At 40.9% G+C, this 24,603-nt stretch overlaps 2 protein-coding genes across 2 annotated transcripts; one reads left to right on the top strand and one right to left on the bottom strand.

Annotated features, from left to right (window-relative positions):
• Positions 1 to 395: 395 nt before the first annotated feature.
• Positions 396 to 14,206, top strand: nup37 (nucleoporin 37). The gene is made up of 10 exons (XM_080050695.1): positions 396 to 520; positions 1,487 to 1,676; positions 1,768 to 1,889; positions 4,979 to 5,051; positions 5,780 to 5,874; positions 12,371 to 12,461; positions 13,030 to 13,211; positions 13,319 to 13,369; positions 13,890 to 13,983; positions 14,079 to 14,206. Exons 2-10 carry the CDS (start codon positions 1,506 to 1,508, stop codon positions 14,190 to 14,192), a joined length of 993 nt encoding a protein of 330 aa, XP_079906821.1. The 5' UTR covers positions 396 to 520; positions 1,487 to 1,505; the 3' UTR covers positions 14,193 to 14,206.
• A 5,520-nt stretch (positions 14,207 to 19,726) lies between these two features.
• On the bottom strand, positions 19,727 to 23,955 carry th2 (tyrosine hydroxylase 2; the record flags this gene model as incomplete). The annotated part of the gene is made up of 12 exons (XM_080050876.1): positions 19,727 to 19,892; positions 20,394 to 20,527; positions 20,614 to 20,709; positions 20,985 to 21,041; positions 21,130 to 21,199; positions 21,290 to 21,425; positions 21,646 to 21,791; positions 21,888 to 21,938; positions 22,024 to 22,091; positions 22,566 to 22,654; positions 22,899 to 23,073; positions 23,713 to 23,955. The coding sequence occupies 12 exons, from the start codon at positions 23,953 to 23,955 to the stop codon at positions 19,727 to 19,729; spliced, it is 1,431 nt and encodes a 476-aa protein (XP_079907002.1).
• Positions 23,956 to 24,603: the final 648 nt, after the last annotated feature.

Here is a 24,603-nt window from a genome sequence, read left to right on the forward strand (position 1 = left end):
ACGTGTATGGACACATTTAATCAAAGAAAGTGTTAGTTTAATGGTGCAAACCTCTAATATTGTAGTAGTTTTCCTACGAGTTGGTTCACACACGTCCACGACAGATCAGCAGTTGTTTTGAAATTTTAAATCACCGATGACGTTTACTCTCTTTTAACCAATCAGCTTGTAGTATGTACCAATGGGAGAGGTCCAATAAAACAATGTATTTCTCTCCTGCATATATGGTTGTATTTTTTTTTAAAGATGGGATACTAAATGGTATTATTTAGCAAAAATGTCATATTAAATGTAATTTATGTTTAAATATATCGCTGCATGGTTTAGATGTTTTCATTTACGTTGTACGGACCTCCCTTTCAGTTCTACTGAATGGTACATTCCATGTCGAACCCGGAAAATGTTTGAAAACATCTCAAAACGCGCGCACCCTTTGATTCATTGAATTAGTTTAAAATAAGGAGGTAAAGTCTATCAGTAAGTCCTGTAGTCTGAACCGGAATACACTCGGAACCAAGAGGTACATATTAAATTGTAAGACGTATTGTTAGAGTGTAAAATAGAGGCATTGTAAGCTTTTGTTTGGCTAATAGCATACACGTGCTAGCTGTCTGCCAAATCTGACAGATTGGCTTAGGTGTTAAATTTAACGCTAGTTACATGAACAAAGATACTGTGGATGTAGAGTTAGCTCACACAAGATTATGTACACGATATATTTAGCTCGCCTTGTACTAAAATAAACAGGATATGAGCTGTTTTACTGGAGCTGAGTTAGAATATTTAAGTCATATTTGGGTTCCTTTAGATCCTTATACGTCTGTCTTACTTGGTGTTGAAATGCCAAGTCTTACAATATGATTTGACAATGGTATTAGGAATTTTATCCATCATTTTCTTTCTATATTTGTCATTTAAAAACTCAAAATAGTTGCTACCTTCTATAAAAAAAATATTATGCTGATGCATGTTGACTGCTTATTGGAATGCATAGATTAAATTTTAAAGTTTTTTTTATACACAGAATGACATTTTAGCCACCATTGTCATTCCACTACTATAGATTATGTCTTCACACAAATCAGTATTTTTGATCCTGCTAGATCTAGGAGTTGGATTAAGATAAAAGTGTGTATCATATATATGCAATATCTAGTAATATTGATTTTTGGCAGAGTAAATTACATGACAGAAACTATTTATGACTAAAATAACCAGACAGGAGTGTCTGATTTCAGCTGATCCAGCTAATTAATGAACTGACAAATAAAGGCAGGTAACAGATAGGGTGGAGATATTCACTGTTTATGACAAAAAATTATTTTGACAACAAGTATTCTCCATAATCGCTGGCTCTACCTTTTAAGTGAATGCCTACTGTAGTTTGAGATGATTTATTTGGCAGATACTTTTTTCAGTGACTCTGTTTTGTTATTATGATTATCAAGCTGCTGTCTGTCTTCTCTTTATTCTTTATGCACTACAGTGGAAGTACAGCCAGATCTATGGGGACATACGGAATGCAGGAAGACTCCAGCCGCACGCCCACTTACACGGTGGCATGTGAGGACTATGTCCATGTGGTTGAATTCAGTCCGTTCAGCTCTGGCACCCCCGTCTCTCTCCTGGCCTATGGTGGAGACCAGTATGTGGTAGTGGGCACCTGCATGTTTCAGGTAAGAGATGCAGCCCACCACACAACTATGTTTACTTAAAGCATATTTTAATATGTATATTTTTTCGGAACATGTATATTTGTTCCAACAGGAAGAAGACATGGAGATTGAAGGAGTTGAATTCAACGTTCTTAAAGCTTTCCATCATGAATTGCGCGTCGATGCTCTCGCCTGGAGCCCAGAGTCCCGGCTGGACAGAGTACCCACTATCAGGTACAACTACTCTGGTTTGGTGAAATTATGTTTGTTGGTGGTATATGTCTGTCTGTGTCTTGACATGATTAGATTTTATATCTCCAATGTGCGATGAACAAATTGTACTAAGGCCAAGTAATATATGTCATGGCATTTGTAGGTGGAGTCTGAGATTCTGGAGAATGCTTGTTGTAAAAATCACTTTGTGGCAAAATCAGTGAATTTCCTCACAATCTGCTACCTGTCCATAATGTGTGTGCTTAAAAAATCCAGTGTTAATACACAGCCTAGGCTCTCTAGACGGGTATGTTGCTAGCTACGGTGGCGTCCCCTTTGTTTACATATTTGTTTTCAGAGCCTAGGCTGTGTATTAACACTGTTCTTTTTGTAAATGCACACACAGATCGGATAGGTAGCGAATCGTGAGGAGAGAAATTCACTGATTTTGACAAAGTGATTTTGACCTTTAAGTTATTGGCATAACTGTCTGTTTTTAATGTAAGACGGTGTGTATGGTGAGACATCCGCAGCACCTCTTGTGCCTCTTGTTATGTAAGAAGAGGTCATCAGACCATTCTAATAGGATTAAGAGGCCGTCCCTCAGTGCCACACATCAGAAACCTGACATCTATGTCTTCAAAAAAACAACAGGATAATTGTTCACAAAAACACTCCTCTTGTAACCAAGAACAAGAGGCGGTTGTAAGAGAGAAAGCACAGCAGCTATACGCCGTGTGAAAGTAGTCATAACCACCTCTCACTGTCACACTGCTGCAGCTGCCGGGACGCGGGCCAAGTTATTTCAGGTGGGCCTTGGACAGGAGGGAAGTAAAGCCTGTAGGATTGTTAGAAAGCAAGAGTTTCCTCCTAATTGGAGCGCTGGTTTGGGAAGGTTTTCGGCGGTCCCCCCGGAGGTGTTTAAGCTTTCTGTAATTGAAAAGGAAAGGCAGCGATAATTCCTGGCCTTCTGTGGTTTACTCCGCAGGGCCCTTCAGCCAGCCCCGTGACGTGCGCACATGTTATTGCGCTGATGACTTGCCCACTCAGGTTCCATCCCCTCTCCCTTTCGATCTTCACATAGCCGTGCCTTCCAGGAAAAGTACAACGTTCTCACGGGCTTGCCTCTAAGCAAGCAGGGGCCTGGCCCGGGGAGGAGAGGAGGGGGGGGGGGGGGGGGTTTGCAGCGCTACCACTACTGTCCACCTCAGCAGCTTTTAAAAGGAAGAGATCTGAAAACTACTTCATAGACCACACTCAGATACACACAAAAATAACAGATTTTTCAGTCTTATACAGTCAAAGTAATGAGTTGATGCAGTGCACCACACACTAAAGCTCAACAGGTAAACTGGTATTTTGGAGGGCATGAGTTGAACTTCTGGCAAAAAAAACTGAAAAGGAAAAGAAAAAACTGAAAACGATTTAAAAGTTCCAGTTTTGCACGATGGTAGCATTTTCCTGTCTACCCTTTACTACCAGCCCCAATCACTGCCTCTTATCCAGGCGAGCTCACCTATCTAACGCCCTTCCCCAATATGCAACCCACTGTTCAAGCCCATTATAACACAAATCAGGCCCAGCACTGCGCAGTGTGCACCAATATATTAGCCAATGAACTGCTTGTTAGAACTACAGTAAAGTTTGCTGTGGCATGGCTAATCACACAGAGGAGCGGAAAACAAAACTTCTCTTACCTAATAAATATTTTCGGAAATATGCTTGAAGTCTTGTCGTCACTGTATAGGGAGAATCCAACCGCTGATGTATCGCCAAGAAAGTTACGCCACAGAACTCGGCGTAAAACCACAAAATGTCATGTTAACATTCCTATTTTGACAAACAGGACATACAATGTAAGTCAGTTAACTGTACATGTGCTCGTAGGTGGGTTTTGAACTTTGGAAAGAACAGTTCTAGGTGTTTCAAGTCTTTATGCTATGCTAATCTAAGCTAACTGACCGCTGGCTGTAGCTACAGATGAGAACTGGTGTTAATACACAGCCTAGGCTCTGTAACTGGTATGCTAACAAAGAGGGCCCACTATAGCTAGCAACACACCCGTTAACAGAGGCTGTGTATTAATACTGGATTTTTTTTCGGTGCACACACAGTAGTGGGCTTGTGAGGAGATATTCACTGATTTTGACAAAGTGATTTTTTTCAACAAGCATTCTCCAGAATCACAGACACCTTTTAAATGTTGAGTTTTCTGGCCTGTGTTGGGGTGAACTCAGTGGTGATATCGCACAGGAAAGGATAAACTCTTTCCTCCCATTTCTGTCTATTGCTAAAACAATAAGCACATCTGCTTAACAACAACAGAGCTAAAACTCACACTGGTGCTTAAATTCACTGGTGGTTCCCTTTTTAATAGTGAAGGTAATTGTATTAAGTAGGATTATAGGAGATCAAAAAGGAAATGGCTTTGACATTTAAGTAAAAAAAAAAAAAGAAGAAGAAAAATCAAAAAGAGCCAAAATGTGTTCCATGCTTTCTTCCAAAGTACAGCCCTAATTTGTAGTGTTAGAAAGAAGGCCTAACCCAATATAATCTAATCCACTGCACTGTAATACAGTAATACTCCGAAGCGCGTTAAGGGTGTTTGTAGTGACATCATGCCAAAATCCATCTGTGCCGGGGCTGCGACTGCAAATGTGTGAACCTCCTCGCTGTCTGTTTATCCTGGTGATATGTGTGTGTTTTTCTTGTCATAAGTGAGTTAGTGTAATTGTGTGAATAATTGCAGGCACTGGTGTATACTAGGACTGATTAGAGGGAAAGTCCTCTGCCCTGGCCCCCCCAGCGAAACACAAGAGACACATGCGTAAATGGCGTGAGGAATCCTGTATTTTCCCCCCTGTGTTTATCTTAGCTTGCAATTAGAATCTCCTTGGCAGCGTTTTTCAAACTGATCGCTGTCCAACTTTTATACCACACACACACACACACACACACACTGACAATCTCTTCCAAAAGGTGTCAGTCTAGGCATGCACGGGATGTCGTCTGTCACTGGTTCCCAATGCAAAAACCAATTGTGTTTTGATGTCCTAGTTTTGTTTATTTTTAAATCTTTTTCCCTCTCTTCCTTTCTCCTTTTTTTGCAGATTTTGCACCGCCGCTGCTGACAGAAAGCTACGCCTGCTGACTTCAGATCTGCAGGATAGGCATGAAGTCAAGGTATAGTGCAACATCTGGAGCACATTGGCCACGAATTGCGCTTGTCAGTTGGCATCAAACTGTTTCCCGTTACTTAGCAACGACATTTGGTACTTAGGGATACAGGAAATGTAGCCGTGCACACAGTAAAAAAAAAAACAGCTGAGGTCATGGCATGTGTAAGACGCCAAGCTTTGCTAGAAAATGCTTTTTTTTACAATGTATTGATAATGTTTCTGCTGTTTTTGTTAAATCCCCCTTTTTTTCAGTTCTGATCCGATTCCAATCGGCAGATACGGATACTGTCCAAAATCCTGATTATTACACATTTTTATGTTGGTATTGATATTATGTGTAAGGTTATAAAGGTTGACATAACACAGCAATTTGATAGAGCAAAAACTAAAATGGAATGCTTTGAAGGTTTAAATGCAAATGAACCCATTGAACTGCTTCAACACAGAAGTATATCAGAACTTTATCTCCTTTTCATAATTTGCTAAACTTTTAAATGACTAAAAATGTTTTAACGTGTGCGATATCACGTAGCTAAGTTCCGTAAAAATAAATTTTCTTTCATAGTTGAAATAATTACATTAAAAAAACAAACTATTGATTTTGGATCGATGTTGTCAGTCCGTTATCTGATGAGTGAATTGCAGCCATATCGGACCCGATAGCGATATTGTATCAGATCGGTCCCATCACTAGTTCTTGTTCACATATTGTTTATCCATTGTGTTTCCCAGGTGATGGAGGGCCACACAAGCTACATTAACCATTTGGTGTTCGAGCCCACAGAGGGGAAACAAATTGCTTCCGTCAGCGATGACCACACTTGCAGGTCCAAACCGTTTAATTTCCGTGTGTGTGTGTGTGTGTGTGTGTGTGTGTGTGTGTGTGTGTGTGTGTGTGTGTGTGTGTGTGTGTGTGTGTGTGTGTGTGTGTGTGTGTGTGTGTGTGTGTGTGTGTGTGTGTGTGTGTGTGTGTGTGTGTGTGTGTGTGTGTGTGTGTGTGTGTGTGTGTGTGTGTGTGTGTGTGTGTGTGTGTGTGTGTGTGTGTGTGTGTGTGTGTGTGTGTGTGTGTGTGTGTGTGTGTGTGTGTGTGTGTGTGTGTGTGTGTGTGTGTGTGTGTGTGTGTGTGTTCCCAAGCTTCTGATTTTCAGTTCTGTTCTCTGTTAATGGTGCAGAAACTCCTGACTGTGTTTCCACAGTGAAACTTGATGCTAAGCACAACATGCTCCGGTGTGACTGTGCGTAAGAAGCACAGGGCTGCTTTGTAGCTTTTCTAGCTAATTGGTTAAATATGGAAATCCAATTAACTGCAGAAAGATTTTCCTCTGGAAGGGGGGGTACCTGTACGAGGGTCCCCCCAATTTGCCTTTTCAATCAATGCTGAGGAAGGGAAAGAGTGAGTCGGTAGCCAGGGTCACCTCAGGGACACCCACCTCCACATCCGCAGCCCCGGATCTCCTAAGACATGCTCCAGCACTAACTTTTAGATTTTAGATTAGTACCAAAAGCTTCAGGTGAAGACCAATCTTTTTTTAATACCTCTGCTCTGTAAACGGGCATGTTGCTAGCTATGGTGGGAACCTTTGTCCAATATAATTTAATCTCACGATTGTTTTAGTCAATTAATTGTTACAGACATACAGTTCATCTAGATGGAAAACAGGCACCTCAGCTTCCCAGAGTCCAAGTTGTTGTCTTAAAAAAGACTTCCTCTCTACGACCAACTTTCCAAAACCGCAGATACTCACTTTTACAATGATACAAAACAGAGAAAAGCAGCAAATCTTCCCATTTGAAGAAGCTGGGACCAGAGCAACACTTTAAAGATGAACTGTTATTAAAGAACTGTTGCAGTTTAATTTTGGTGATCAACTAAGAAATGAATAGCTCAATTAGTGCAGCTCTACTGAAGACACTGGATGCGATATGGCTTGGTTTGTTGAAAGTCTGCTTAAAGGTTATTGGAACGAACCAAACGCATCATTAAATTTGAATGTAGCCAAACTTAATGCGATCGCAGCATCCACAGCCATGTAGCAACAGGAAACGTGTTTCACTGCCTCATTTCCACTACTGTAGGGCAGTTATATGGGATTTATTGCTGTGGTTCATCATCCAGCCCTTGGATACAGTATTTATATTCTTAAATTTGATGTGAAATCTGTCTCGTCATTGTTTATCTCAGACCTTACAATTGTCACTATAAAACACTTTGACAGACATCATCTCGATACTTGTCCTTTCCTACCCAGATCGACTCACTCACTCACTCACGCACGCACGCACGCACGCACGCACGCACGCACGCACACAGACACACACGCACGCACACACACATGCACTCTCCTCTCCCCTCCCCTTGCCTCCTCCGCTGACCGGCCAGAGAAAACAGGAGTGCGCTCCATCTGCTGAAAGATTTAAATCCTGTCATGTTGAGAAAATATGGGACGCGGGGATGAGGAAGACAGAGGGGCGGAACGAGGGAACGATCAAGTTAACAGTAGAGGACCTTTCCCATCGAGCCCACACAATGTGAGAGAGGAGGAAGCAGGTCTGGCCGAAAAGGGTGGGAGGGAGGTGTATGACTGCATGTACGGGGGCTCACGACCTCTCCATCGCTCTGTTAGGTTTGGCAGACCCAAACCCACTACTATACGTTCGCTAAGTTAGCTTTGTCATTTTACTAATCCTTTGCGTCTGTAATGTTCTCCTATACAACCTTCTTTAACGGCCACTATCTCAACATTATTATTTTTTTTTTTCTCAATACCAATAACCTCAACCTCCTTAAGCACTTACATCAACTAAACATTCCATAATCATTCTTAGCACTATTCTGAAGGTTAACACAGGATATGTTCATAGGTTGTTTAATTGTCTGATTTATGATACATTTTGTTCTTAAAAACATGCAGAAGAAAGCAGGAGGACCGCAGGTCGGGGGAGAAAGGGAGACAGGGAGGTGGTGTATGTCTGCATGTATGGGGCTCATGACCTCTCCATCACTCTGTTAGGTTTGGCAGCCCGGTGCCTCTACTATAGGTTTGCTTAGCTTTGTCATCACTGTCCCCTGCAGTTTGTGGGAACTGTTGCCGTTGCCAACATGCAACTTGACGCCGCAGCATCTAGGTGGGGAACCAGACTCTCCACTCCACTCGGGGGAGCTTGCATGCGGTTCGTTGTAGTCTAAACAACTCGGGATATCGGTATACTTTACCTTTTTTTTCTCTTGTTTTTTGCTCAGTCTGAGGTCCCCCCCCCCCCATTGTTTTAAATGTATTTGAATTGTTTTATCGATTGATTCATTCCACAATACCTGACACTTTTGTTGGGGTTTTGTGCCGTTTGTATTCTTGTTCTTTTTTGTACATTACTCTTAATTATTGTATTGGCAGTTTTTTTATTTTGTTAAATCTTCCTTGACTTGAAAGCACTTTGAGTCAACTTATGTTGTTTTTAAATGTGCTATACAAATAAGGTGACTTGACTTTTCTCGCCTATAGATGTGGGTTGAGTCTGTGGGGAAATCTGCCACCTACAGCTCAATAGGGCGCACTGCAGGAGTTGTGTGAAGGGATTTGGGGTTGACTGAGTTCGCAGAGGCACTCGGGACAACGCACACCTGCTGCTGCTGCTGAATTATGTATATGCTTTAGAGCGCTTCGTCCTGTTCTTAGTGATAATCCCTTTGTTTTTCCCCCGATTTTGTAAGGGAAACCGATTGCAGCAGCTTGATATTACATCCATCTTCCTTCACAACCTGACGTCCCCCTCCCCCCACAGCCCGCTCTGATGAACTGATATAGCCCAATGTCAGAATGAATGGTATTGTGGAAATATAATGAATGGGATGTTATTGAACACTATTAGTTAAAAAGTAATTGATTATTGACTTTTTCACAAATATTAAATTGTTTATGTTTAATTGTGGCAAAACCTTGATATTCCAGCTTTTTATCGCTAACGATTTCAGCCATTTATGCATTATACTCTTATTTATCTATTTCACTAATGTAGAGATTACTGGTAGCCATTTGGACCGTTTGTCAATTGCTTTTAGGCAGCTGACGCTTTTTCTGCTTAGTTGCTAACTAGTTTTCACACACTCTGTAGCACTACAGATAGATGGATGGATGGATAGATAGATACCTTTATCTGTATCCATTTAATTTCTTCAAATGAGTCAATGAGTTGAGCTACTCCACCTGGGAACTACAGATGTACACCATCGAGTACAAGTGGTCCTTTGGTTTTTCGAAAACACTTTTTTTTAGTATCCCATGAGCTAAACCAGGTGTATGAGGGGAAACAAGTAGCATAAACAAATGTTTTCAATGACTCTTTCAATTTCAAGAGTATGGGAATTTTTTTTAAACATATAATGTTGACCAGCTCATGTTGAAATAGATGCTGATGCAGACATTATGCACCTCGAACCAGGGCGACATGGGGGCTAGACAATGCGTTGGGATTATATTGCTCCAGTATCAGAGTCACCTTGGATTATTTACTCTTGCTAGCTACAATAAATCATGGACGCTAACGGCATTTCCCGTTTCCCTCCACTTATGGGAAACATTGACGAGCCGTAATGCTCCCGGCCGCAACTGTTTTCTCACTTAGATAACACAATACGAGGACTTTCAGATGTCCTTTTGAACTTTTGTTGTACATGGAAGCACTGTGTTATCGTTCGATGTAGTGTTATGCAATTACGGCCAGTGTTTTATCAGAGGCGGTCGCACGTGTTTTCGCGTCTCACAGTGCTTCACCTCGTTTCGGTGAAGGTCATGTTTTTTCGGGGAGCCGGTGCTCTCCATTTGAAGGGTAGAGTGGTTGACCACAGTTTGGCCGTTGGTGGTGTAGCGTGCAATTGAGCTCTCGCTTGGCTAGTGGTCTGAAAGAATAGGGTTTAGTCCTTGTTTTCCTGGTGTGGTCTGGGGGTTTTTACTTTTTCGTTCTTTTTTTTTAATTTTTCATTTTTTTTCTTCTTCTCAGCCTAACTCACTCTGGCTGAATTTGCACATGGGCAAAAGAAACAAGGCCCAGAGTTTTTCGACAAGGCTCTATCCTACTGCAGGAATAGTTTAGTGTTTACTGAAGTTTTCATCTGAGACGGGGCATGTCCTCTCTTCCCCTACACCAAACCACTGAGGGGGATATCAATCTCTCCCAACAACACACTTGACATTTAGACGGTTTTTTGGAGGTACTATTTGGGGGGCTTTATTAGATGATGTCTTCTGCATGACCTCATCAGTCGGCGCCTTCCCATGCTTCACAAGCGTTTGTTTTAATATTCCCAGAAACACTTGCAGCCCCCCCCAAACTCTAACCCTTAAGCCCCCATCCCCACCTATTCTTCTAGTTCAGATGTGGTTAACCAAAGATCCAGGTCTCGGGACCCGCAGGATTCCCCATCCAAGTGATCTATTACATCCGTGGTGTTTCTTGCCATCCTATGTCTGACTTAGCTTTGGAAAAGACTATTATTTAAATGAACATTGGTCATAATCCTCACACAAGGTTTGATTTTCGAGGAACCAATTTTTTTCATTCTGAGCTCTTCCTAAATTGACGTGCATTGTGCTGCCCTCTCTCCGTACGCCACAGAAAATAAATGGCAGTGGGCCGCCCAAAGCAAAGCATTTTGCTGTAATGTGAGTAGAGCGTAAAGCAGACTCAAGCGATTGTGATGGTGATTTTTTTGTGTGTGTCCCCTGCCCCCTGCTCTCGTAGCTCAATATAATGTAGGTTGGCATTTTTACCGAAAGAGGAGTGCTGTACAAGTCTGTCTGTCTGCCTGTCTTCACTGCTCTGGGCCCAGATTGGCGAAAATAACTATTTTTCCCTGCATTGTAAAAATGAAACTTGAAATTGCTGGACTGAAAATAATTTTCAACCCAAAATCATTGTTTTGCAAACTATATCAAAGTATCAATCTGGAATATTACTGTAGGTTTCTTGTGTCATTTCAAGTTGTGTGCACATGCTTTGTGCAAATAATGGGGTCTTCAATTCAAATCTGCAGGGGTCTTCATCCACACTCTCTCCCTAGAAAAACAAAAAACGTCATACTGACATGCCATATGACCTAGTCTTAATGAAGTAAATGTGTATGCTCAAATATGGTGCTACCATTTTTCATGCCAATATTTCCCGAATTTCTACGAATCCTATGCAAACAACACCTATTACAACATTTAGAACAACTATTCAACCATACAATGTGTGAGTTTCGTCAGCTTACCTTCATTAGTTTTACTGTTTGCAACGTGGGTGTGGAAGCTAGTACGGGCGGACAATGGTACTTGAAGGGCGGTTGGAGCAAAGTTTGAGATGCCCTGTGCAACCTTATTTGAAATTCTTAGTACATAGAACTCAAAACTTGAAGTTATATTAAATATGAATGATAAGTGATCTCAATGAAAGATAATTTGTTGACTCAATTGAAGGCAGTTTTCTTTCAAACTTAAGAGTTGCAGTTATGTTCTGAAAAACTCAGAAATCTAGTGAAGATAGTTAATTTAAAATGTTGAGTTTTCCTAGCATTTTCAGTTTCACAGTGTGAAAAAGCACAACAAGGAGTTAGATAAATTAGGGGCAAACATGAACTTGGATGAAAACATCTTGTCAATCATTGCCCACATATGCCATAACAGTCTGGTAGTCATAGTCTTGTATTAAAACACAGATTTTGGGAAGTTGAGCCTGGGGTTCTGGCAAAGATGCTTTAGAAGGAACACCCAAATGCCCTTTTAAAAACATATTTTGGTAAATGGTAACAAGGAAACTTGTGACATTTATATCTGTAAGACTCAAGGTTGTCCATGTACCGTCTGGACAATGAACTGTGTAATTTTGTTTTTGTTTGAGCACCATGTAGAAAGAAAGAAACCCTGGGAAGGTGAATTCTTTTGGATATTAAGCGAGCATCGAAGGGTGGCTCAAATACCAGTGCTATTTTTGGAACTGCTCTAAAACCCCATCTTTGTTGTTAATTAGGAGGTAGTGGATTTTGTTTTGGATTTTAGGGCCGAGAGCGGTTCACATATCAAGTCGAATCAATCCGTAACGTTACTAATGAGGACTGATTAAACGTCTGCCTTGTTACCTCCTTCACAATAACCTGAGATTTTTTTAAAGAATTCTGAGAACATTGCCGGCTTATAATAAGATAGTTACACTTATAAAACTTGAATTTTTGCAAATATAATGTTTGATCCAATAGACGAGGCAAACTAGACCATACACGGTATTGCTCCATCTCATAAATTGTATTTTATTGGTGTTCATTTTCATACTCATCTCAGTCTATCTCCGCAGGGTGTGGGACCTGGATGGAAATGAAAGCACTACGATCAGACTGCGCTCTCCTGGCATAAGTGTGTGTTGGCACCCAGAGGAGGCATTTAAGGTAGGAAGGATTTTATTTATTTTTTCAGATGCTTGCCTGTATTGCAAGGTCAAACTCTTTAGTTAGTCATCTTTATGCAACATTGCGTATTCCCATGAGTCAAGTCAGGTCAACCGTGAAATCAAATTGTATTCAATTATACTCTGAACCAAAAATCATCTTTCCATAATCATTCTGAGCTCTATTCTGATGCTTATTCCAGAGATTTGTTCATATGTTAATTGTCTGATTCATGATACGAAAAAAAGATCCAAATGTATGCATAATTAGTTAGATATTGACAAAAAAAATCACTTTTCAAACATTTCAGATTTTTTTTTAATGCAAAATATATTTTTTTATTTGAAGTATTATGATAATATTTATAAGTAAAAAAACTGTTCTCAATTCACCTGCAGTGTCTCGTGTTAAGATAATGCTCATATCGACATCAACCACGAAAAGGGAAATTTAGGCAATGCTTCTCCTAAATTCATGAAAATGAATGGTGATGTGAATGTAAATGGCACCTATCATAGCAACATAAGCTACAAACATTGCGTAAAAATTGCCTTTCTGTACCCTCCAGTTAATGGTGGCAGAGAAGAAGGGAACGATAAGCTTTTATAACCTGGTGACCCAGCAGGCCATTATGTCGCTGGACTGCGGCCAGTCTCCGCTCATGTCGGCCGACTGGTGCCTCACAAACACCATCAAAGTGGGCGCTGTGGCAGGCAATGACTGGCTGCTCTGGGACATCACTCGCTCCAGGTGACAGAGGGGATTGTGGGTAATGTACTTATGATGCTGCACGATGTATTGTTTTGGGATGATGGTGTTATGATGTGCTTCTAAAAAATATGTTTTATTCTTTGCAGTTACACACAGGAAAAAAGACCAGCCCACATAGATAAGGCAAGGCTATTCAGGTAAGAAAAAAAAATCTTATTTCGGGTCTCGCCAATCTTCCACCAAGAAAGACATTTTTTAACAGATTTTCATCTGGATTTTATGTCCCTGTAAACCCAAAACTTAATTTAAGGTCTTAAATTAAATGTGGAGTCAGCAATTCTGTAGTATGCTTGTTGTCAATTAACTTTAAAAAAATCAGTAAGTATCTATTCATGATCTGCTGTGCTAAAAAAAATCAAGTGTTAATATACACAGCCTAGGCTCTGTAAACTGGTATGTAAACAAAGGGGGCCCACTGTGGCTAGCAACATGTCCTTTTACAGACCCTAGGCTGTGTATTAACACCAGAATTTTTTCCGAACATACAGGATAGGTATCATACAGGATAGGTATCGGGTCATTCGGAGATATTCACTGATTTTGACAACAGGCATTCTCCAGAATTGCTGACTCCACCTTTTAAATTAGTGCCAGTCAATTTTCGATTTAGTTTAATTGTGTAAAAGACATTTAAAGTTATATTGTTCTCTTCCTCAGGTGGTCTCGAGCAAATGAAAACCTCTTTGCTACCACTGGATGTCAAGGAAAGATCTCTAGTCAGTTACTTATGCACCATCTTGGCCACCCACAGGTCAGTGAGATGCTTTAAACAGTCAAAAAGATCACTATCATTTTGTAATATTCTCTAGAACTCCATTCTCATAACAAATACTAATTGTGTTACAGCCTGTGATGATTGGATCAGCCACAGTGGGATCGGGCCTCAGTTGGCACCGGACACTACCGCTCTGCGTGATCGGTGGCGACCGGAAACTTTGCTTTTGGATGACTGAAATGTAGAAAATATGTACGGCACTTTAAATGGAGGATGAATAGGTCCTCTGTTTCAATTGTAGAAAAAAATGTTCAATAAAATATTTTTCTGAGTATCTGCCGAGTTTGTATGAAATTTTAATGAAAACTGGCTGCATGCTTGAGCTTTGTTCTTTTTCATTTCTAAAAAACTACACCTTCGAGTTAGATACACAGCAGGCTGGTTTAGCCTTTGGGAAGAGCCTGTTTTTCTTTTCTCTTAAGAGTAAGTTGCATCAGCTGTCCTTTTTGTCCTGCCAAGAAAGCCGTGGTTCAAAGGAATGCATCGCCGAATCATTGCCATCTCTCCACACAGACAACCCGATCAATTGTACCTTATGCGTACCTCTTTCTCTCTCTTCTGACTGCATCTCAATTTCCTCACTTTTCAATGACGGACTCTGAATCATGTCATGAATAAATCTTTGTAATGGCTGTTCCGCCTCCTGTGGTGCGCCAAAAATTGATGGTTTGGATGTCGGGCAGTTCTCCAGCTGTTGGACAAACCCTGCAGGGGGGGGGGGGGGGTGTTATAAGTGAAATCTTTGGGAAGCACGAGAGTTCAAGGGCCATTTCAGGTCATTTCCAAGTCCTTGACATACAAAAGAAGTGCATCACCTTACCTAGGCAAAGGATTTATCACTTCTCCACACAAGGGATCATTTGGCAGAATCTTTTGATGCCCTCCTGTAAAACAAGGACTCCTTGTACTGTCACAGGAATGCCATACTGTGAAAAACCACCATCTCCATTTTCAAGGCAGTCATACCGCCTGCTAAGCTGCAGATGGCACCCATTTAATTAACTTGATCATGAATCATTTTAGGTGACAGCCGATCACTTGTTTCCACAGATGTACTTAATCTTCAAGGGTGCAACAGTTGGATAAATGTGCATTCATACTCGGGCGTCTTAACAGAGCCGTTTATTGTACTTTAATAATGTATATGTCAGCTTGAAACACAAGGTTGCATTGTGCAGCGACGCCTCTGCAAGACAGAATTGAGCTAAGAAGAAGCCATGGAGACCTCCACTCTTTCAAAACCAGTTCGTCAAACTCGTATATTTCTTGGACAAGGCGCGTTAACCGCCATCCACAAAGCATAACATGCTACTGCTCTCCTGGTCTCACGCTTGTGTTTGAACAAGTCTAATGTGGTCTCTCTCTCTCTGCATTTCACTGTGCTTTAGGTGCAAGTGGGGCAGCTGCATTTAACACGGGAGATGTCAATGTCAGGTGCAAGAAGCTGCCATTTTTTTGGTCCGTGCACACTGAGTGTCTTCCAAAGAGTATAAAAGCTCCCTTACTGGGCACTGGAATTGCTAACTGGGCTACTTTTTGTCTGAAGCATGAGTCATGAATCCCAATGGCTTGACAAATTCCAGTGACTCGAGGACACCATCTGATGGCTGATTGGCAGAATAGCATCTAGATCTCATTCCATCTTTTCTGTGAGCTGATTTCTACAACTAACATATGATCCTTCTTGGACATCTTACAAAACTCTTTTCCTGGAAGCACCTCCTCAAGGTGTAACTGCCCCCTTGATCTCCACGTTACCTTTGATATAATCTGAATGAAACGAGTTTGCCTTCAAGTACAGGGGTGGACAGAGTACTCAACCCCAGGATTTAAGTCAAAGAATACAGTCGATTCTCCTGGTCAAATATTTTTCAAATACCAGTTTCCCAGTCAAATTTTTACACAAGTAAAAGTACCAGAAGAGTATTTGATTTTTTAAAGTACTCAAGTTCTTAAAAGTACAAGTTTACATCTTAGCTAGATAAAGGCAAAAGATTAACGTAGGACTCGACTTCCAACAAGATGAGTGGATCAAAACGAAAAGTGAAGTGACACACTTTCGCTCAATATTATATATATTTTTTTGTTTCCCAAAAAAGCAGATACTCAAGTAAAGTACAAATACTCCGAAAATGTAATTAAATTCTATACTCAATACATTTACTTCTTCACTGTCCACCAGTGTCTACAACACATGTTCATTCTTGGACATCTTACAAAACTCTTTCCTGGAAGCACGTCCTCAAGATGTCACTGCCCCTTTGGCCTCTATGTTACCTTTGATGTAACCTGAATGAAGCTATTATACCTCGAAAACAGCTTGATCTCTTGTGGTGTGTGGATTTATAACAAACTGTGAAATGGATGAAAGAGAGATCAAAACGGCTTTAAAAATCCTCACCAACTTTCTCCTAATCTCCCCACTCAGATAATTCCTACAGGTCTTAGTCGGCCCTGCCAACTTTAAGCCCCAGGCTCAACAAAAAGGCGAGCAAATAAAAATAATGAGGGGCATGATATGACGAGAAACAAAGAAAGAGATTAGAGTTCTTTGAGGCCGGTGTTTGATTTAATCTCACGGCTGGTTTGTTGTGCAGTGCGTTCCCAGAATGAAGCGATTACGTTACGAACCTGATGGGTAGAACAGTGAGTAAATCCAAAAGTGCTCTGTCACTACACTTTGGAGTGGAGTTTAATGCTCATCTGAACTGTTGCTGTGTGTGTGTGTGTGTGTGTGTGTGTGTGTGTGTGTGTGTGTGTGTGTGTGTGCAGAAATGCACCTGTTGGAAGACAAAGAATATACTATAAAAAAAAATACATCTTCACCACATCACTTGATATTGTGGAAATACTTGAGGCACTTGTGGATGATGATCCAATCTTTAGTAAGCTTCTTGTCCTTAAAGGCCACCATAGCTTCTATAAATGATCCGAACCGGAGGTGTAAGCAACGTATTGCAATCTAGAACTTTTACTCCTGAGAGACCAAAATACACCTTTATTACCTTATAAGTATTCCTCTTTGTTCTCTGTGGGACAATAACCATTATGTCTCCCCCTAGCCAGCTAGCTGTGCCAGGTCATCCTGGGCTTGCTTTGAGGAGTCAATGTCAGGTCAACCTCTAGACCACAATCTCCAATTTCCTCCGCTTTATTTCAGTGATAATGTTCCTGATTCTGTGTTGTTTTTATATAGTACAAAGGTTAAGATCTTGTTGGGCCAGGAGGAATTCTTACTGGATTGCCTCAATCCTTTTCCTATTGCCTTGGTCCCTCGGCAGCATTCACAACCATTCAGAAAGGTGGACATGACCTTTTCGTTACATAGAAGCACCTTTGTTTTGAGGCTGTATTGCTTGGACTTCCAGATGTTGAAAACCTATCCAGGGCTTTCCCCAGCCCTGCCTTGATGTCCACCTTGTATTGCGATTGTTTAACATGGACATAAACACAAATGTTGCCAGCTGTCAAGAAAATGTTCCAGCACCAAACTCTCCCTAAAGCCGCAAATTGTTGTTTTTACATTTCTCTTGTTGGGTCAGGCTTGCTGCCGTTTCTGTTCCTTATTCCAGCTCTGTACTATATGTACTGACATGAGAATGCTATTTTCTCTTCTCACCTGTTAAAGGTGGAGTCAGCGATTCTGGAGAATGCTTGTCGTCAAAATCAATGAATCTCCTCATGATCCACTGTACCTGTACGTACTGTGTGCCCTGAAAATAAATATGTGGTTAATAATACACAGCCATGGCTCTGTCAACTGCTATGTTGCCAGCTAAAGTGGGCCCCCTTTGTTTACATAACCATTTACAGAGCCTATGGCTGTGTATATCAACACAAGATAGTCATTGATTTTGACAAAAAAGTATTTGGACAACAAGCATTCTCCTGAATAACTGACTTGTGGTTCTTTATCAGGCTTTTAATCCCCGGGTTCAGTATCTCTCTGTGAGTTCTCTGGCCTGAGGAGTGAACCTCCTGACCCTGTTTCCAGTCCAGCGTAGGGGTTAGGATGGCCCCGACATCAATAAAAGGAAACACTTATGGTTAAAGTCAGGATGATACAGCGTTTGGGATTTGCGGTAGAGTAGCCTACGTTAGACACAAGAATCTTAGCTGGATCTTTTAACTGGTCGCCCTGTTGCTGCGGCAACCTGCTTTTGTTTGGAACCTCAGCAGTTTCAGGATCCTGGCAGTGTTTTTTTTAATGGGGATTTGTGGATTTGAGGGCGCTGGATGCAGAGAGCGAGGTACAAGAAATTATAAAGTGTTTGACTTTTGCTTGGAGGGAGGACTGCCTGTGTGCGTGCGTACATGGCATTTGTGTGTCCCTACACACTTGTCAAGCAGTAGATCACTCTACACACAATTTTTTTTTCTACTCCACAAACACAGGGTTTCCTAGGGAGGGCTTGATTTACTGTCGAGTGGAATTATGGGAAGAGGAAAGCTTCCCAAGACAAGTCGGTTTCGATTTGGTACAGTTTGCCAGCCACCGCGTACGTTGATGGGGGTGATTCTTTATGAGTCCTGGAGATGGAGATCTTTCCTCAGGGGGGAAAGCTTTGACGTGCGTTTGCCTCCGATACGCATTGTCGCCTGTGTGGAGATCAAACCCCTGGAAGTCCGTCAAGAAACACCGTTGGCCAAGTTCAACGATCGCATGTAGAAAGAGAAATAAAGAGAGAAGAGCATCTGTCAGCACTGCAGCCCTGCGGTGTGTGTGTGTGTGTGTGTGTGTGTATTGTGGTTGTACTGTGAGGTCCCGGTGACCTGGCCCCCTATACTAGATGTACTGGGCCTCTAGTGCTGGCTCTGGCCTTGACCAGCTTGAAGGAACATGATACTTAAATCATTCATAATTAGCTCCTTCCCTCTGTTTAATAACACATGAAGATAAATGGGTTCCAAGATTTTTTCCCAAATGGAAATAGTTGGTTTGGAATTAAAAGGAAGAGAATGGCAGACAAGTGATCGTATTGTAGTGGTTCACCCACTCTCTTTCTCTCAATCTCTCTCTCTCTCTCTCTCTTTCTCTCTCTCTCTCTCTCTCTCTCTGATTCATTCTCCTGGCAAACGCTGTACGTTCTCTCTTCAGCACCTTTTTAATCTTCTCTGTCTCTCTAGAATGTAAAACACCAAAGTTTCGTGATGAAAATAAACATTTATTTCTTTGTACATGATACATTATACACACACAAATATAGGGCACTGTGGAACCGCACAAACATGACTACATTGTGGTTTTTCTTTGTGTTTTTCATGTTAGTAGATCTCAAGTCCATCCCATTGCGTGTGAAATTTTTCCTTCTGCAATTCAAAACCTGGTCCTGATCTTGAATATTCTGAGAAATTACAACAATGCTGTCGGCGCATCATGAGGTAAGGCTTTTATTCCTTCTGCTGTACGTCCAGGTTTTTTCTCAGCAATAGAACAAATTAAACTTCTTGTGTGCTTCTTGGGATTTTTCTGAGCTCCTGCGCCAGTATCGGGGTTGACACCAGTTTGTTAACACTGCCATACTGAGAAATAGAGAGTTTTGTGGAGCTCATGGGCTTAAGCAACTGTGTCAACTTGTTTGCTGATGGCTTGAATGTAACCAAGATAAACTTATAAGAAAAAATGATGCACTTTAGCTTTCGATCCCATTGCTTGTGAGTTGTTTTTCTCCAGCTGCATGTCTTTCTCCGTCTCTTCGGAAACATCGGCCGCCTGGTCTTAAGATGAACTGAGCTTCTCCAAGGCGCTGTGAAGGGTCTTCAGATCGTCTCTTATCTGATATAAAGCGTTCTGGATCTTACCGGGCTGATCCAGAACCTCCACACTGCAGGTAAAGGGGTCGTAGCGAACTGCAAAAGGACGTTTGATGGCTGCAGAGTATCTCCTGAAAGGAAGTGAATAAAGTATAAATTCATGTAGATGCAATAACATACTGTATATGGGTGACCACTATCAGGGAAAAACAACCTTCAGTCTCTAACAAAGTTGTTGCACCACCAGGTTCAGGTTAAGAATCTACGGTGGCCTTCAAGTACAAGAAGCTAGTTACTAAATATTGCATCATCCACCACAGCCTCAAGTCTTTCCATAATATCAAGTCAATAGGTGAAGATGTATTTAGTTAGTTATTCTATAGTTCTAGTAGACATAGTACAAGGTAATTAATAGGCGGTTGACCTAGGTTTTATCGGTTCATGCTTTAATTTAAAACCTTGGACTTAAACAAAAAAAGTTCAACAAAGTATTTTAACTAACACATTTAGTATTTTGAGGGCTGAAAGTAGTTTAAAGTGCAGTTCTGATTTAATGTCTTATCTTCTAATGTACAGGCTTGCATTGTTGTCTGCAAAATGTACTCATAATAACTCTTAAAAGGGCGAAATACCTCATCTTAATCTTGGCATCCTCAAAGCTCTCTGACACAAAGTAAACTGGCTGGTAGGTCTGGTCCTGGTACGGCTGCACAGCTGTCTCCTCCGGGCTGAAAGGCTTGTACTCTGGCTCATTGGACACAGCGTACTGCAAGGACGCGTTTAAAAGACTGTCAGGACACCAAAACGAATATGCTGCAAAATAAGTGTGTGAACCCTGAAGAGGACACTCACAACAAGCTCTCCATAAGACGACAGGAGTCCAGCGCCGTAAGCTTTCACCGCTCCATTCTGTTTGCATAGGCCAAACTCTACTGTGAACCAATATAACTGCAATGGGAGAACGAGAAAAAATATATTTGAAGATATTATCTGGAAGATGGCATGGATAAACATAATGTGAAGCTATTAACTTTGGCCACTAGATGGCACTGAAGATCTGTAAGAGAGGCTGTGTTTCCCCTCAGATGTAAAAAAGATATGGTTTGTCAATATTTGACATGAAGGTATGATGTAATTTGGTGTACAAGAATATGTGTAACATTAGCATTCAGGTAACTTTGAGAATGTCTCATTCAAGATTTTAAATCTTAATTAAAACTCACTGTTGATAGTTTCTCGATGTCTTCATCTGAAACTCCAAGCGAGGCAAGTCCAATCTCCTGAAATTGTTCAATCAATTAGTATTAAAGATTAATACCACTAGATTACACTTAAAGGAAGACATTGTGATGCACACTGTACAGTTACCTGTGAAAATTGGGCGAATTCTTTATCTGCCAGCATGGGAATATGTCCGAGTAGTTCATGACAGCAGTCTCTGTCGGAGCAGATTGGACCGAGTCAATACAAGAAGTAACAGATAAATACATACACTGTATGTCAAATGAAAATGATAGTGTTGACTCACGGCTCAGGGGAATGCATGGGTGCAGAGGAGTGTCGGATGTACTGTGTGCACTGGAACACCCTGAAGGCCAAACTGTTGAGGAAATCTCTGGCCGACAGGAGGCCGGCCACTGGACGAATCTGGAAACCAGTTTTCTCTGAAAGGAGGAGAGAACCTGTCAGACTCACTGTGATGGTATGTAATCCAACATACCTGTTTACAGAGCCTATAGGCTGTGTATTGGATATATTTATTCAGCACACACATTGTACAGTATATACAGGTAGAGAGGATCGTGAGGAGACATTCACTGATTTTGACAACAAGCTTTCTCCAGAATAGCTGATTCCACCTTTCCGTTAATTGAAAATATTCACCTTTCAGGAATGCGGAGACCTCCCTGAGCTGAGGGATGCGGTCTTCTCCATAGCCACACTCCTTCTCCAGCTGCTGCAGCCCGTCCAGGAACTGCCTACAGGCCAGACTCGGGTAAATACTCCGGAGCTGCAGGTATACCTCCCTCCTTCAAGACAAACCACACAGTCACACCACTGCACTTCAATCAATCAATCAATCGATCAATCAATCGGCATTTTGTAGATATGCAGCTCATCCTCACCATGTGGATACCTCCTCTGCTGTGTACTCCACAGTCGGTAGCGGGTCGCCTCTGTGACAAAACAAATTAATTTATATAAGAGAATATTTGTGCTACGTACTCAGTGAAGGGAATGACTTATAATAATCTGACTTACTGTTTGTATGTGAAGGCGAGCTCAGAGATGAAAGCCCGTCTCTTTCTGTATTCTATATCGCTGTATCCCTGCAGAAGAAAGATGTTGAATCCCAATAAATAGGCTGCATTTCTTCTGATAAAAATGATTGAAATGAAAATTGAATAATTTCCATTTGCAGTATATAAGGTATAACCCAAATATAACAAGTAGCAATTTTTGAAATGTCGTTTGGTGTAAGGTGGGCAATAGTTGGGAAGGGCCCATCAACAGCATTGACGTATTATCAGAATTCAGGAACAAATAATTACTTAACATCCAGGATTTGACAACTGACAAACATGCCTCTAAATTAGCAATTTGAGTAAGATTGTCTGCCTCTACAGGAACATACAGCTGTGTGTCATACGCGTACCAGTGGAAATTCACTCCATAACTGTATAATTTGGCCAGTGGCTGAGATAGAGCAGAGGACCTAGAACAAAGCCTTGAAGTACTCCATATTTAATTTCAGAACATATAGACATATGTGACGTTTTGCAGTAGATGGGTATAGAACTTACCGGATGGTCCTTGTCCATGTCCGGATCAAATTTGGTTATTAACATGTTGCATCTGTCGAGGTCTTTTATTTGTCGGGGAAACCAGGGAACTGTGAGGATGAAAGTAGGAAACGCTCATGAAATAGTGCTTTTTGTAATTGTCTCTGTTGCAAAAATAACACTGCCAGACTGAGAAATACAGAGAGAGTTTTGTGGAGCTCTGTAGGCTAAATCAACTTTGTGTCAACTCATTTGGCAATGGCTTGAATGTAACCGACAATCATTTATATGGAAACAGTTACACACTATAGCTTTAATTATGGTTAATGGTGTTAAATAAAATCAGGTAATTGCCTTTTTCCTCCGGTAAGGAGCGTACATTGTCAGCCACTCTCTTCAGGGAGTTGATGAAAACGTCAACGTCAGAGTTGTGAACCTCACACTTCATGAAGAAGTCCAGGTCTGTGGTGCTCTGCTTGGAGCGCCGCCCCGGTCGACTCTCAATGTGGAGGAGTTTAGCTTCAAACGTCTACAAGGGATATGAAGAAAGTGTCGAGAACGTTTTTAAAATTATGCTAAATAAATACATTTTTCAGAATAGTTTCTTGACATGATCAATCATAATAATAATCGATAAGGTCCGTTTGCACCCAAAAATAATTAAATAAATATTGGATGGATTTTTACAATTGGTAAAAAGGTAAGCTAATTCATTGAATGACTTTATACTGTATACTTAAGTTTAATTTTGATTTGAATTATTGCTATATCATTAATTTGTTGACAATATTTTGTATTATTAATCTGAAACTGCAATGACACTAAAGCTGTCAAATAAATGTGGTGGATTTAAAATGGCAATATTTCCCTTTGAAATGTATAGGCTTAGTTAAAGTTGCAGAAAATGGAAATACATAAATAAGTAGCCTATGAAAGTAAATATATTTTTTCAGCTGCCATTTCTCGACCAAATAGCCTACATCATAAAAATACTATTTAAACTGCATCGGTAATAAAAAAAACTGAATGATATAATGTACAATAACACTCAAAGGATTCAATATTCTACACGAGTTATCTTTAACCTCAGTAAAGGATCTCAATGAATCAATATCCTTTATTTAACCTGGTTAAAAAAACTAATAAAGTGTAAAATATGTAGACTCACCTCGAATATTTTCCCAGTCTTGAAGAATCCTGCGTTTTTCTCGTTGCTGAGTGTGAAAAGGACATTGAGAGCGACCCTGCCGTCCTGCTTCTCCTCGAACACGAAGCCTCCGTCCCCGGGCCTGGAGCCCACGGGCCCCGGGGAGCCGCCAGCCGACCCGGTGCGCTCTCTACGGGCATCATCGATCAGACTCTGCTTTCTACCGGTGAAGGGAACCGGCTGTACCGCGCTGTCTGTCTTCATCTGGCCGCTATGTGTGTGCTGGTGTGATTTGGGGGGGCTTCACAGTCAGTGCAGTGTGTGTCATGGACCTAATATTATAAGAGGTGTATGTGTGCTCCAGCATCACCTGGGGATAGGTTTAAATACCCTGCCATCTGAGGGCTGTATGGAGATGAGATGCGCTATTATGGCACGTGCGTCTTACTTGTGTTGTGTTTTTTGTTGTTGCCTGTTTTGCGTCATCATATTAGGCCCCGTCTTTTTATGGGAATAATAGTGCTATTAGGAGGGGGAGATAGCCCACCCTGAAAAAGGTGATGGATATGTTATGATTCACAGATTCATTCAACCAAAACAGGTCATAATAGGTTACATAGAACTGTCAGTCGTTATTTATAAAATGACAAAAATAGTGTTCATTGTAGTATAACTATTTTTATATAGGAAAAACAAACAAAAAAACTATTATTGTTTGGCTATAATTGTACCACTATTATACCAATTTTTTTAAACGTTTTTTTTTTTTAGAAGACAAAGACATAGAAGTTTTTTTTAAAAACCTCCAATAATGATCTGTGTATAAACATTTTATTATCATGCTCTATAACAATTAACCATAATGCTGCTGTTAGGAACTACAAATACAAAAGTGTCCTAATATGTGAAGTT

Source organism: Ammodytes marinus (assembly GCF_949987685.1).
Source record: "Ammodytes marinus genome assembly, chromosome: 22".
Lineage (NCBI taxonomy): Eukaryota > Metazoa > Chordata > Actinopteri > Uranoscopiformes > Ammodytidae > Ammodytes > Ammodytes marinus.

Coding starts and splice junctions, on each gene's coding strand:
- nup37 (XM_080050695.1), top strand. CDS start 1,506: ATGGGGACATACGGAATGCAGGAAGACTCCAGCCGCACGCCCACTTAC. Junction 1,677..1,767: donor TGGGCACCTGCATGTTTCAG/GTAAGAGATGCA, acceptor TTGTTCCAACAG/GAAGAAGACATGGAGATTGA. Junction 5,875..12,370: donor AGCGATGACCACACTTGCAG/GTCCAAACCGTT, acceptor CTATCTCCGCAG/GGTGTGGGACCTGGATGGAA.